At 48.1% G+C, this 14789-nt stretch overlaps 1 protein-coding gene across 3 annotated transcripts; it reads left to right on the top strand.

Annotated features, from left to right (window-relative positions):
- Positions 1-983: 983 nt before the first annotated feature.
- On the top strand, positions 984-8148 carry SEC11A (SEC11 homolog A, signal peptidase complex subunit; the record flags this gene model as incomplete). 3 transcript variants are annotated; one of them, XM_082004887.1, is made up of 6 exons in its annotated part: positions 984-1034; positions 1168-1277; positions 3319-3468; positions 7226-7345; positions 7875-7932; positions 8098-8148. In XM_082004887.1, the coding sequence occupies 6 exons, from the start codon at positions 984-986 to the stop codon at positions 8146-8148; spliced, it is 540 nt and encodes a 179-aa protein (XP_081861013.1). The 3 variants fall into 3 exon arrangements, with proteins under 3 accessions (XP_081861013.1, XP_081861015.1, XP_081861014.1); XM_082004889.1 differs by lacking the exon at positions 3319-3468; XM_082004888.1 differs by lacking the exon at positions 7226-7345.
- Positions 8149-14789: the final 6641 nt, after the last annotated feature.

The following is a 14789-nucleotide window of genomic DNA, read 5'->3' as shown; positions in this document are numbered from 1 at the left end:
ACAGCTCAAGGCCACGTGTCATGTTAAGGAGGGTCTGGTCCCCCCGGGCACATGTTGGCCGCGTGTCAGTGGAGTTGCACTGCTGGAAGGGTGGGCGCAGCCAGGCCCGGTGCTTGGTGGCTCATCCCGGTGGGGAGCTTGGGCAGAGCTGGGTGGCAGGCGAGGAGTGCTGGGGATGGGATGCCATCGTCCCCAGAAGGGGAGAACATCCACTGCCCCTGTCTGTGGCATCAGCTGGAGCGAAACTGTCCCAGCACTCCTGACAGCGCCAGCTCAGTGCCGAGGGCTTGTTTTGAGCTGCTGCAGCAGAGGAGGGGAGCGCAGCCTGGAGGAGTGGGAACCGCCGTCCTGCGGGGGCTGGTGTCCGTCGGTGGCTCTTCTCCCGCCGCGGCTCGGCGTTACCTGTCACCTGGGAGACGTTTCTTTCCACGTAGTCATATTGACTCTCTCTTCCCTCACTCGTTCCCCCACCACACACGCGCTTCGTGTAATATAATTATCTTCTATACCATTTTTTTTATTATGTTGAGCCAGAACCCTGCTCGTTATTGTTTACTATGACAATGTTTAAATAATTTAAGAACTATTTATCTTATTGCATTCGGATCGCTCACCTTCTCGTCTCGACGTGTTTTGATACGAACAGTTTGGACTCTTTGTATTTTTTGATACGGTGTACGTTAGCCTAGGGGATGTTTTACCAGGTAGCCTACGTAGAGTTAAGGATAGCAGGGGGCACTCCCGAGCCATCACGTATCTATTTAACCCGCAGCGGCGTTTGTGCCTTGCTATGATGTTTACTTCAAAGTATTGCAAATAAAAGCATCCAAGGGTGCCTGCCTGGGCGTCGTTCTTGGCCGCCATGGCCGCCCCTCGGTCACTTCCCTGCGGGCCGGGGCCGGAAGCGGTGGTGACGCGAGCGGAAGCGAGGCCGGAAGCGGAAGCGCGGGCAGGCGGGGGAGCCGCCGCCGTCGGTGCCGGCGATGCTGTCGCTGGACTTTCTGGACGATGTTCGGCGCATGAACAAGCGGCAGGTGCCGAGCCGCGGCGGGAGGGAGAGGGCAGGCCGGGCGCCGGGGGGGAGCGGATCGGGCCGGGCCGGGCCGGGTCTGGCCCTGCCCGGCCCCGGCCGGCGGAGCCTAACCAACATCCCCCCCCGCCCCAAAGTTGTACTACCAGGTGCTGAACTTCGGCATGATCGTCTCGTCCGCCCTCATGATCTGGAAGGGGCTGATGGTGGTGACGGGCAGCGAGAGCCCCATCGTGGTGGTGCTGAGGTAAATCCCGCGGGGGGGGCTCGTTCAGCGGTAGCGCTCGGGGGTGGGGGGCAAAACCCCCACGGGTGGGGGGGTAGGGGCTGGAGAACCGGCGGCCCCACCGTGGCGGTGCTGCGGCCGCCGGGCACAGCCGGAGGAGGTTTTCCAGAGGGATGGGGCAGCTGGGGACTCCGGCCCCGGTGGACGAGAGGCTCTAAGAATTCGTGCCCTCACGTAATGCAGAGGAACAGCGAGGGAGGAAGAGGAGGTAGATGAGCAAGGCTGGCAGCCTCATGTGAAAATGGCATCTCACCCTTCCACCTCTGTCAGCTGGCTGGCTTGTATGTTAGAGACGTGGTCCTGAGGAAGGACTTCAAAGAAATATGGCAAGAGCGTGACCCAGGTATTTTGGGGTGGTACTAAACCTCCTGGAGAAATGCCCAGCGGTGTGGCTGGAAGAGACTTGAAAAAGGAAGGCCCTGAAGCAGGGAGCCTGGCACAAGTGATGACCCTGTTGCTCAGGCAGATCGTCCTTGTGTAAAAGCAATGTTTGTAGCAGAGCTCGTCTTCTCATCAAGGCTAATGGCACTTCCTGTAGTAGAAGTCGCGGTAGCAGAACATCGCAGTGCGCTGGCACCTCCTGCCGTGCCTGTCCGCGTGTCTTCTTGCTGCTGCGTGAACAGTCTAAGTATGTGGTGAGTCTTGGTTAATGAAAAGGAAGTGGAAATCTTTGAGATGCCAGCAGATAAACTCCTATAGTGAAAAGGAGTTGTTGGTTTTTTTTTAAATGGGAACTGGCTTGCTGAAATGCCTCGTGACCATTATTATGTGTTACGTTGCATCCTTAAAAGTATTATGCTAACTCCTCTTTCACAGTTGCTTGGTTTTTTTCCCTGGCCTTCTAGTGAGTTGTAACATGGCCAGGAAAAAAGGAGCTGTAGCCACGCTCTTTTATATACATGGCTGAAAATAAGGGATATTGCGCTGTAACTGGATGTGTTTTGGGCGTTGCATGCAGCCTTCACAGAAGTGCCGTGCAGTAGGTACCTCCAGTGTTACTTCCACCCCCCTAGTGCCTGGGACAAATTCCTGTAGCCAAAGTCCTTGGGCAGCTATCGCATGCTGGTGCTGTCAGGTGCTGCGTGGATATCGCGCGGGGCCTGTTCTGTGGCTGTGTTGGCCTTTCTGTGTGTTTCTACATCAGTGTTAATTACCGCATGCCATTTAACAAAACTCCCACAAAATAAAACCGAGCGGCGTTCCTGTTCCGTCCTGACGGGTCTGTGAAGTCCAGGAGAGACGTTTCACACTGTTCCTCCCAGTGAGTAAGACAGGGGCCATTAGGTCACATTCCTTCTTCGGCGATGTGATCTTCTATTCTGAATAGCAGCTCTGCACTGTCTCCAGATAAAACACGAATATACGCAGTACTTAAAGTTCATCATTTTGTTTGTACTGCATTATTTATTTGGAATTAAGAAGGTTAAGTATTTTGTAACAATTGCCATTTACAAGACAGGAGAAAAATAACTTGAATAGCAGTGCCTGAAATGAGATCATTAAGCTAAGCGATGAATCACAATAACAAATTTTTAGCACACCCATCTGTCTGTTCCAGATGGGAATACAACAGCCTGTGTGCTTTCAGTGCTTTGTTCGTGAGGATGATCTATCTACCTGCGAAAAATAAATGAAATAAATCTTCCCACCACTGCAGTGCTGCCAGTGTAGCCCCACCAATGGAGAGCTCAGAAGCTGAGAAGATCCTGCTTGTCGTGAGTCTTGTTGTTATTAAGAAAGCAGAGGGCTTTTCCCGTTTGGTGTGCTTTTAACACTGGCTGCTGGCAGTGCTCTTTTCCCAACAAATCTGAACTGCTGGTAGTGTGGTGACTGAAAATCTGAATGAAGTAGAGCTTAGACACGTCTGGTCTCCAAGTCCATGTGGTTTTCTTAGGAGCTTTTCACTGAGGTTATTGTGAGGTTTTTCTTAAAGGACTATGAACTCTGAAGCGTGCTTTTGAGTGTTTAAATATTGTTCAGTTGCGCCTCTTCTCTTTTTCAGTGGAAGCATGGAGCCTGCGTTTCACAGAGGAGATCTCCTGTTCCTCACGAACCGAATTGAAGATCCAATCAGAGTGGGAGAAATCGTGGTCTTTAGGATAGAAGGAAGGGAAATTCCTATAGTCCATCGCGTCCTGAAAATTCATGAGAAGTATGTCGAGAATTTGGGGGATTGTACTGCAGATGTTCAGCTAAATTGTATTTTTCCTCATCTCATTGGGTAAACAAATGGGTGGGTCGTCAGTAACAGATATCCAGGTGCTGTAGGAAGAAGTAACATAGAAGTTTCAGACAGACAAAATGTGCCCTCCTTGGTTTACTTGTGAATTCTGCTGGGTAATCTTTACAAGCTGAGGAGTCTGTGCTGGTATCCTGGATTCCCCATGTCACTTAAAATGTCTCCTGTGCCATCATTTTCATCCCAAGTTGCTATGTGATTGTTGCTGTGTTGTCTCCTGTAGCTACGGCTGCATTTGCATGTGTGAGGTGACTCTTGTTTGTAGAGGTAAAACTCACAGAAGAAGGGTATTTTGTATCTAGTGTGCATTATTTTAAAGCCTGTCTTTATGCTCCTGGCTCCTGCTCTCACGCAGAGGCAGGGTGTTTCTTTTCTTCTCTGTTAGGAAGTGTTGCGTTGTTATACTCCGAGTCTCTGTACGCGCTGCTCTTTCTGCGTACTGTTCGTTCTGTAAACGTTTAGCAGGTTGCATGTCTGAAGGAATGAAGCACGGTCGCTCTGGTTTGGTTGCTGAACAGGGTTTAGTTTTCCAAGCAAGGCTTCCTCTGCAGCTGTGAGCCTTCCTATTTTGCTGGTTGGGGAAGATGCAACTGTGACTGCTCTGGGCCAGTCTGGGGGGATACGAGCCAGTCCCGTGAGGCTTTTGAGTGAAAACTAAACTTGAACTGAATCCCTGGTTCTTCAAGCCAGCTCTGAGAGGGCAGCAGTTGGATGGGGTCCTAGCATCTGCTTCTTGCTGAGTAAATGTCTGCCTATGAATGAACTGGAGCTATACCAGGGCTGAGATCTGTTCCTAGATTAAGTGAATCACTGTTCCTAGGTGAAGTGAATCACTTGAATCATATGTAAAGGGGACATTGAGGATTGCTCTGGTCAGGTGAGGTCAGTGGGATAGGGACAGTCCTTTCTCCCAGGCATTTGTAGCAGCCACAGCTGTTGGGACATCTAGACCCTTTGTCTGGCCCAGTGTCAAGGTCAACCAACTTTGTGCACATAAATTGTCCAGCTGAAATCCTGGCTATGAGGGAGCGGCACCTCTCCCAGTAGACAGAGCAGATTCTTTGCTGTTCAGATTTATTCTTTATAAAAAACATTTAACAATGTCAGTTTTTGAAGTATAGATCTTTGATACCACTAATTTAAAAGTAATGTCAGTATACTTGGTAAATTTGATATCTAATGTTGCACGTGCGCTTTTTGTGATGTCTTGGGAACTGTTTTAAGTGAAACCTTACTTTCCTTCTCCCGTGTTGCATGCAAAGGCTCAGCTGGGCTGCAGTGCTGCTGCTTGGGCTGATTATTGAAGAGGCAAGAAAGGTCAGGGTCTTCTCTCTCCGCTCTCAGCCAGCATGTGGGAAAGAGAAGCAGGAATGTGAATTCTGTGCAGCAGGTCATCTCCAGATAATCCCCACCGTTCTTTTTTTTTCCTGTCTCTATCTCAGCATTAGGTCTTAAGGCATCCAAGGCCTTTTTTTCAAATGTAACAGAACCATAGTGCCAATCCTAGACTCTGTGAAGTAAAGCCATTCTCTAGTATTTTAGGTTTCATTTAAATAAAGCAACCAAACACAAACCTGATCTTTATATTAGGAAAGATAAAACTGACAAATACGTGCTGTAACCTGAAGCTGGGCGCTGAAGGCAGGACTCTGAGCTGTCAGTTGCTTCCTTCACTAGTTAAAGAATATTTTTCTGGTGCCAGTTTGGAATTCAAGAGTGTCCTCTGAATGGCTGGAGTTTCCTATTTCTTCCTGTAGTCATGGACTGACTGAAAACTGTGAAAAGTCTCTGTGAAAGCTGACAGGAACGTCAAAATGAAGGAAAACAGAAACCCTGTTCTCTGTGACTTTGTGGCAGCTTGGGCTCCAGTTCACATCAGAATTGCTTCAGTAAGAAAATGTTTTTTTCACTTGCTAGCCTTTTCTTCTTTGTTCAGAGCAAAATTGAGTTCATTCTTTATCACTAAACACAGAATCTGCAGTCAAAATTTGCTTAGTGGTTTTGGTGCAGGACAGCCAGACCAGATTTCCTTCACCTTTCAGGCAGCAGAGCAACTGTGCTGTGGGCTTCTCCTGCTGGTTCATGATAGAGCATTGCATCTGCTCAATAAGATGGTGTGCTCCTACACCATCAGTCTTCAGAGCTGAAACTACATTATCTGCACCTCTGGGTATTTTCCTCTTTTTCCAGACTATCTGTAAGCTCCTAGAGTGTTTGCTGTTCCCACACTGTGAGCCAGATGTGGTTTGAAGAAAGATCTGTTTTATTCCCCCCCCCCCTTTTTTTTTTTTCCTTCCAAGCTTCTCCTGTCAAGTAACACACATTGGTATTCAGCCATGGTGAAAACAGCATGAGCTCTGAAGATCTTCTGCATGCTTTCCCGACCTGTATTTGATCTGTCGTTTGTGAGCAAGCTGACAGAATCGAGCAACGAGAACACTCTCGCTCAGCATCTGCCTTCAGATGCCGCAGGGAGAGCGGCTGGCCGATCCCCGAGTGGTGGCACAAACCGCTGCTTACAAGCGAGCGTTGCTGGCTGTCCAGCAAGCTGAATGGAAATGACTGGGGAAGGGTGTGTAACATGGTGTATAAAGCTAGAGCGTAGCAGCAGCTGCTTCCAGGTCAAAGCAAAGGTTCATCTGCTCCAGGATCGTGACCAGATAACTAGTTCACCTCAGGACGAATTAAAGACTAGAGAGAGTGTGTAGCAGTAATTTCCCTTCTTTTCTGAAAATTACGATTTCAGGCACAAAGTGACGGTTCTGTATTAACAGCCCCCCTTTTTTTTTTATGTGGAGTACCTGGTCAGTTCTTGAACTGATACAATATTTTGGCATCCAAAATATCCTTCCAGAGAGACATGATTTAGTTTGCGCTGTGTTAGTTAAGCGTAGCATCTTCTCTGGCTTGTTTTAAGCTGTTACCTATGAGTTTCGTTTGGTGCCCTCTAGCTCTTGTATCGTAAGAGGCAGTGAAAAGCTCGTTGTTGTCTGTGTCATTTGTATTGGAGTACCATCATATCTCCCATCAGTTCTGTCTTTTCCAGGCTGAAGAGTCCTGGTCTGTTGTTTCTTGTATGGAAGTGGTTCCAGACCTTGTTATCCATTTCTGAACCTTTGCCAGTTCTTCTCTCCATTACAAAAAAGGATGTAGGGGGTTGAGAACTGCACAGAACGTTCAAGATGTAGGCACATCGTGAGTTCATGTAGTATCATAATGGTATTGTTTGTTTTGTTCTGTTCCCCTTCCCTAATAATTTCTAAGTTTCAGCTTGCTTCTGTCCACTACCGAGCAGAACTGTATGCTTTAACCCCAGAGTCTCATTTTGCGTGGTAGTATAGAGCCCAGAACCCATCATTTGTGTATGAAGCAACACGAGAGAGGTCAAAAGCAAAGAGGCGATAGCTAGAAATGGCTCATCCTGCTGGTTCTGTTCTTAAACTCTGCTGGAAAGCTTGGCTGGGCCAGAATTCGTTCTTTCATCAGCAGTTTCTTTTCCAAACAGTCTGCTTTCCGCTGCATTTGACAGAGTTTCCCTTTTTCATCCTGCTTAAACATGTAGCACACGATTGCTTCTAATATCTTTGTGTTAGTCTTCACATGCTTGTTCTAGAACAGCATTTAATAAGTTCTTTTTCTCTGACTTACCTGGCTGTCTTGTCTTTGCTAGGCAAAACGGTGACATCAAATTTTTGACAAAGGGAGACAATAACGCCGTTGATGACAGAGGGCTGTACAAACGAGGGCAGCACTGGTTGGAGAAAAAGGACGTAGTAGGACGAGCGAGAGGGTAAGTGAAGTTGAAAAAGATTCGGCTTTTTACACTGCCCTCCCCCAACACCATCTGATAATCCCTCTCTCCTCTTGAACTCTCCCTGCTGGGTTTTTGTGACCTGCCTGAAAGCATTTCAAAAGGCACTGTGGAGAGTTAAAAAACAAAGGTGGTTCAGTTCGTAGCTTGGCTTAAGCGAACGCATCAAGCTGTGAGCTGCATCCTGAGGTTTTGATGCCGGATGGACACTGATAGAAAGGCAGTGCACGCTCAGGCGTGATGAAAATTTTCATCAAAATTTCTCTGCAAGGCATGGTCTTTGCAGGCAAGCGAGTTCGGAACAAGGCGGAGGCTGAAACACGCTCTGGGGCTCGTTGTCAGTCAGCCCCCTGTGGCTTCCCTGCTCGGGAGGAAGAAGTCCCAGGCTTGTTGACCGTAGCCCTCAGCGTGCTTGAGTGGCTTTTCTTTTGTACAAGTGCCAGGGCAGTGCTTCTCCCGTATGCACCCTTGAATACTGTTTGTTTTAATAAAACCTTTATTCTTGTAGATTTGTGCCCTATATTGGAATAGTGACTATCTTAATGAATGATTATCCAAAATTTAAGGTAAGAGCTCTTTCACTTTCTGCCCGCTTCTCCCACCCCAGCTAAAATTACTTCATGAAAACTTTATATGCACAGGCAGAACTGTTTGCCCTGTATGTTTCCTGCTGTTACAGCATCTTTGGATGTGAATGTGCGCTCTTGTGTCTTCTCTTCTTTCTCTTACAGTATGCAGTCCTCTTTTTACTGGGTTTATTTGTGCTGGTCCATCGAGAGTAGCCTCTTGCACTGAAGTAGGAGGTGAAGGTGCCATGGAGTTTTTAGATGAACGTTTTAAGTAGGTGGTCCTACTATGGTCCAGTGTGCCGGGAGGAAGAAGAAAACATGCATTTCAAAGCTTCTTGCCAGTTTGGGTTTGTTTTGTTTTTTACTGCCTAAGGGCAAATGTTTGTCACAGTATTTCCAATGGTTTGTCACATTTTAGCATTTTTAGTGAGTTTTTATATTAAAAATTTAAGCCAAACTCTTCAGTGTTTGTACTTTGAAGCTGAGCTTCCTCTCGAAGTGCCTACAGGACCAGGTCCTCTAAGTCTGTGCCTCCGCTGGGCAAGCGCGACCTCTCCCTGTGCTGACTGAACTGTCAAACAGCGAGCTGTGGAGGTGATGTTTTTTTCCAATTCAGAACTGGAATAAAGATTTTGCATCTTGCCCAGTATGAGCCCTGCCACGTTCTTCATTATTGCCTTGAGTGCAGCCTCGTTGCCCAGTTTACCTGGGGTGGTAACTGGGCTTTGCTGTTGCAGACTGACTCCTAGACCCTAGCGAACTAATTTGTCCTCTCTTTACAGAATGATAGCAGCTGCTCCTCTCATTTCTTATTGGAGGGTAACCAGTCCTGATCTGTAGATCCATTCAATATTTCTATGTTTCTGTAAATCACACTGAAATAATCTGCTTAAGGACTGCAGGGTGTTTTGGGCAGAAGATAGCAAAGGATTACTTCATGCATAAGGTGTCATTGCAGCAGTAGGTAACAGAAGAATTGAGAGGGGAAATACCATAGCTGTTTGTCAGAGACAATTTAGTAGGATGCAATAGTAAAATTTTCTTAGTTTTGGAAACTGGTTTTAGGTCTCTAATGATACCTGCAGCTGGCCACATCTTACAGCTCACCTGACAGCTACAGAAAGGCTGAGCCCCCTCTGCCCCGAGGTCCGAAAGAAGAAACTACTTGTCACCACATGCAACAGCTTTTCTTTCTAGACTTCTCCTTCAGGATAGTGGTCCTGCTTGCATAGATGTGGTGTCAGAGGAGAGCCCAAGGAAGAAGTACAAGGCAGAGACTCCGTAGGTATCAGCTTCAATATAAATTTGTGCCACCTGCACTGAGTGATTGACCATTATAACTCACTGCCATGGTGTCTATACTGACTCATGAAAACATTTTACTTCCCCTTCGCTAGGGCAGGTCTGCACAAGAGCAGGCAGCGGGAGCACGGTGCCGTTGCTACCTCCGTCCGAGGCTGCCTGACCCCTCTTCTGCAGTTTACTTGCCGGTTGTCTTGCTAGGACAGCTCCCCTCTGGCAGTGAGACCCTGTCTCCTCCCCGTCTTGTGCTTTCCCTGGGTTAACAGCTCTGCTCTCAGTCTTCCAAAAATCTACAGTCAGTTCAAAGCTACTGCGTGTTACTTCAGGCGCATTTCACTGCGTCCTGTATTCCCTCTTCTTCATGGCTGCTTCAAGATTCCACAGCAACAGGGATCATTAAAGGTGATTACTGCTGCCACAGCTTGTGTAGGGTAAAAGCAGTCAGGAAAGGCAAGGACAAAAGCCAGCGGGGTGTTTGTGGTCTATTTTCGGTTTCTTGCATATCTACCTTATTAGGCTTGTCAGGCCTGTCCTGTCTATGGAGGTGAATTGTGCTGTTAGTTGGGTCCATGGGACCATTTTGGATAATGCTCAGTAGCTGGGCTGACCTGTAGTATCCCAACTCGAGTTTGTTTAACCAGGTGGTTTGTTCCCTGGGTAGGATGAAGCAAAAAATCATCTTATGTTTGGGACACTGCAAAGAGTCTATGAACAGGTCCAGCCCCTAGCACTGAGCCTTGGGCTTGTGGCTCTTTGAGTAATCATAACTTCCTGCTTTTATTACCATTTTTTGTTATTATCTCCCACTCCCAGTGCTGGAGCCTTGAGAAGAGAATTTAGATAGAGTTTCTCCAAATTGCTTGAGTCGGGGATGGGGTGTTTTGTCAAAAGCCAAACCTGGGCAGCGGTGAGGGACCACAAAAATCTCTCTTTGAGAGCTGCCATCACCGTAGAGCACCTTTCCTGAGGACTTGGAGGAGCATTTCTGCCTTTGCAGGTCGCACTGAAGCTGAGTCTCTGTTCCCTGCTTTCCCTTTAGCTTAAACTGGTTTTGTGTATAAATTGTTTTTTAACTTGGGCTTGCGTAAAGGACTCAGTTGAGCTCCTCTGAAATCTGCTAATCAACACCTCCCAGTAAAAACTTGCTGAAAGTGCTGCTGTTGCTGTTCCCCGAGTCCTCTCGCTTTCACACCTTTTGCAAAAATCTGAGCATGCAGAAGCAGTGGTGTTACTGTCACTGAGTTAATTTAACAAAAAAGGCTAAAACATGAAGGATTTATGACTACAGAGCAAGGATTAGCTCTAAAAAGAGCATCTGCTGAAACCCCGATGCTGAGAGAAAAGAAACGGTCATTTTAAGATGCTGGGGAATAATAAGGTGCCTGTCTTGCTTGTGGCAGGATCGCCGCGCCGGCGCTGCTGGCAGCCGCTGTTGGCAGTCGGCGCGGCTGGGGACACGGACTGACTGCCGGCGCGGGTGCAGACCCCGCTGGGGTGCTCGCAGGGAGGTGTGCCTTTCCCAGCCTTGCGCTCGCGTTACGCCGTGGGAGGTAATCGAGCAGGAAGGACTTCAGAAGCGCAGGGTGGTTGGGGCGGAGGGTGGGATGAAGCCCGCTGCAGCCCAGCTTTGGTGGGTTGCTCTCCTCTGGGTTTGCAGACACTTCAGGAACAGAAACAGCTGCCCTAAATCGGGGGCTGCGGTGTGAGATTTGGGAGTTCATCTCTCTGGCCCCTGTTCTGCCTATTTTCAGCTCGGTGTAGCTGAGAACGTGGTTCTGTGTTATCTGCAGGCGTGAAATGTGGTGTTGGCGCTAATTGGAGCGAGGATAAATAAGCGGTTAATCCACCCGCAGCCCCAACGCCCACCAGCTCCCGCGCTGCCTCCCGCATCGCCTCCCGCGTCCCCGTAACGCCTTTCCTGCCGCAGCGGGAAGAGAGGGTGCCAGGGACCAGCCCGCACGAGCTGGAGACGGAGAAACGGGGGGGCAGGACGACCAAGAGTTGTTGCTGGCTCCGTCCCCACCAGACTTCTTCTGCTTTGCTGAGCAGAAAACCTACAGAGCATGCAGGACCTCTGGTTCAGCTGGGTGCTAACACTGGCATGTTTGGCGAGTGCTGCTGTGCTCCCGCAGAGCTGTTAGAACTTGCTGTGTCTTTGTTTTTTATTTCCGTTTTATTCTTTTTTTTTTTTTTTTTTTTTAAGGTGAAGCTGTCTGGCCAGCTCCAGCAAAGCCTTTGAGACTTACGGCTTAGGGAAGATGGAGACCTTTGTGTCACAACAGGAACGGGATTTGTTTGTAAAGTATGTGGGTGTTGAAAGGTCTGGTTTATAAAGGAAAAAAGAAAAGAAAAAAAAAAGAAAAAGTCTGCCAGGGCTAAGATTGCTTCTGTGTCTGTTGTGGTTACAGCCAAACAGAGCGGGTTTTCTGGTAGGCAATTTCATTGCTTAATTACTGTTCAATCACATCCGCAGTTCAGGGCGCAGATTCCTTCATGGGCAGGAGCTGTTTCACCAAGCAAAGCAGTGCTGGGCTATTTCTGAGCGCTGCTAGAATTTTGTTGGGTGATTCATTTTTTTTTCATATTGAAGCTAGATGCGTAAGCAAAAGCATGATGGATGGGAGGTGAGCTGTGAGGGGTAATGTGCTGGAAGTTGAAGCTCCTTGAGACAAAAGCTGTCTTTGTGTGTGTATGACGCTTGAACGCACAGTTGTCAGTTAAACAGTAATAAGCATTACACCGTTTCGCCCAGATCTGTCCCTGCGTATTGCTTAGCAGGGCTTTCTAGGGCTTGGATTTGAAGATGGTCGGTTTGCATGCTTTCTTTAATGAAACTGGGTAATCTCATGGTGGTTTTCCATGAGACGTTCCCGTCGGCGTCAGCAGCTCCTGGCGGTCGTTGACACGTAGTAGATGACTGATCTGACGGTCTCCTCGCTGGCTGCTAGGAGAAGAGAGTGAGCACCTGCGTTGGGTTTTGAGCCAATTGAATACCTTCCTGCACCTTGCAATACTTCCACCCCTTTGTCATCCGTACCCGGGCGCTTCGGCTTGCTCCCCCGTCGGGAAGCCACAGGTCTCTGCAGAGAGAGCTCCACCAGCCTGGTGCGTGTTGGATTCAGAAGGGGCACGGTGGCTTTCCTGGCAAATCATGGAACCTTTAAGGTTGGAAAAGACCTTTAAGAACATCAAGTCCAACCACCAATCCAACACCACCATGCCCACTAAACCATGTCCTGATGTGCCATGTCTACACGTTTTTTGAACACCTCCAGTGATGGTGACTCGTTGGAGCTACTCAGCCCGGCCACGAGGAGCCCCTCTTCGTGGTAGCAGCTTTTCTTCTGCTGTGTGCTCATCCCTGCTTACCCCTTAATATCTGTAAAAACCCACCAGCTCCTTCACACATATTCCTGATTCCCATGGAGCAGGGCCTGCCTACGTGCTGGGTCCTGCTGGTTGAGCACATCGTGTGTTAAACCTGTTCCTGTTCATAGGGCAATTCATACACGTGTTCAGTTCTAGCAGGTCCTTTGAACGCTGCATCTAGCAGAGTTCCCTAAACCTCGGGAGAAATCAAATACCTCCACAGAGAAGAACAGTCTAAATAGGGATGGAGTAGAAATGCACCCTCTGTGATCCAGGGTGGAGCAGACACGCGTTCTCTCTCTTGCCCCCTCTGCCCAGCCCCTCACCTTCTGACTTTTTTTGACTTAACTCCTTCTGCTTAATAATTTAAAAATGCTTCCCAGAGCTCTCTCTGCCGAGCATCTTGCTATCACCTTTCTTTTTCTAATCTCTCCTTCCCCTGTAGAAACCAACCTTGCAAAGGGTTTCAGTTTCCAGAGAGACGGAAGTAAAAATAATGCGGAGAAAATGAACTTCCGTTTTATTTCTCTGAACCTCAGTTCACTCAAAGTGGGATGTCAGGTTTCTGCCACATAATTCTGGTTGGGACGCTTCTGTGCTAGGCCTGGATTTGCCTGCAAGAAAACAAGATTTCGTTCTCTCGGTCTTCTCGCAGAGCATAGTACAAATAACTATGTCCAGTGGGCGTAAAGTGAGTGGGAAACCTCAGGGAAAACCACAACTCATCTATGGCTTAAATGAAAACTGAAAAAAAAGAGTTGAAAACAAGATGTGTGAGATTTCAAATTTTATCTTTTATAAACAACGGTTGTTGCCTGTGGACGAATGAATGTAACAGAGGGATTTAATCTTTGTAAACAAGAGACAAATGCATCAAAATAGACCCTCAGGCATACGGCAGGGCTTTAAATTTGACCTGGCGTAGGAGAAGTGGCGAAGAAGAGGCTGAAACAACTTGGGCACCGCTAAGAGTTTTATTGGCACCAGGAGCACTTTGAAAGAGACAAATAGGGGGATTTGAGGCTTTTGCTTTTTGTGTTTGTGTTTTATTAGAGCCATTGTTTTCGAGCAGGCATTTGCCTGCCCAGGTGGGTATTTGGGAGCGCCTGCACTGTGTTTCTGGGGCTCTCCAGCTCCGAGTCTCTCCCGGGCCAGACCTCTGGGAGATGCGTTCGTCAATGCCAAGGTATCGAAGCCTAATTCAACAGAGAAGAAACAAAACGGACCTTGCTTTACATGCTACTAAACCGCGATATTTCCAGGTTGTTCTGTTACGTTTCTTCATACATGCTAGCTCAGCATTAGCAAGACCCTCTTGGCTGTGCAGTTTTTAGATACATTTATTTTGCGTAGTTCTGGAAATCTTGGTGAAATCTTGCTTCGTTTTTAGGTACATTTGGAGGATTTGCTAATTAGCGGCCATTTCACAGCTCTGCTACCACTCATATTAGCCCTGCGTGGACGAGAGTTGCTCTTTGATGGGGAGCAGGGCAAAGAGGAGACTTGGAACTTGTTGAAGGAGTTAGGAGGTGTACGGGCAAGGTGAGCCCACCGGGATCACCCACCTGGACTTCCCAAAGGTATTTATTTGGCGAGGTCCCTCAGCAAAGGCTCCTAAAGAAAGGCAGCAGCCCTGGTGAGGTCCGTATGGGGAGAAATCATTTGCTAAAGGGTAAGGAGCAAAAGGTGGGAGGCAGCAACCTCTGTGTCAGAAAACGCCAGGTAGCTGTGCAGGGACTCCCTTCAGCACATTCAAAAATGATCCACAAAAGCAGGCAGATAGTGAAGTTTGCTTCTGATATAAAGGTTTGTGTGGATGAAGGCCAACCGTGGAAAGAGACTGGGCAATAAAAAAGATGAAATTCAAACGTACATGAATACAAAATGGTGCACAGGGGGAAAAAACAATTTTAACTCTATTTATAAGACAACGGGTTCTGAGTTAAGCGTTACCATCTGGAACGTCAGGGTTGTAACAGATTTTCGAGAAAATAAATCGCCTGCAAGAATTATGAGGGGAGAACAGAGCGCAAAACAGACGATCGCTGTTTCCTCCGACTGGAGGCATCAGGGGAAAGCAGTGAGGCAAGCTAAGGGTCGCTGAAGCTCGGAGGCTGCTTTGGGTGAGAAGGGACGGTTCCTGGAGGGTGGGGATCCGTGCAGGGTGCGGGGGGTGGCTGCGG

This window comes from Phaethon aethereus (genome assembly GCF_964289735.1).
Source record: "Phaethon aethereus genome assembly, chromosome: 12".
In the NCBI taxonomy this organism is placed as follows: Eukaryota; Metazoa; Chordata; class Aves; order Phaethontiformes; family Phaethontidae; genus Phaethon; species Phaethon aethereus.
Note: the sequence above shows the minus strand (reverse complement) of the source record. Positions and strands in the feature narration are given on the sequence as shown.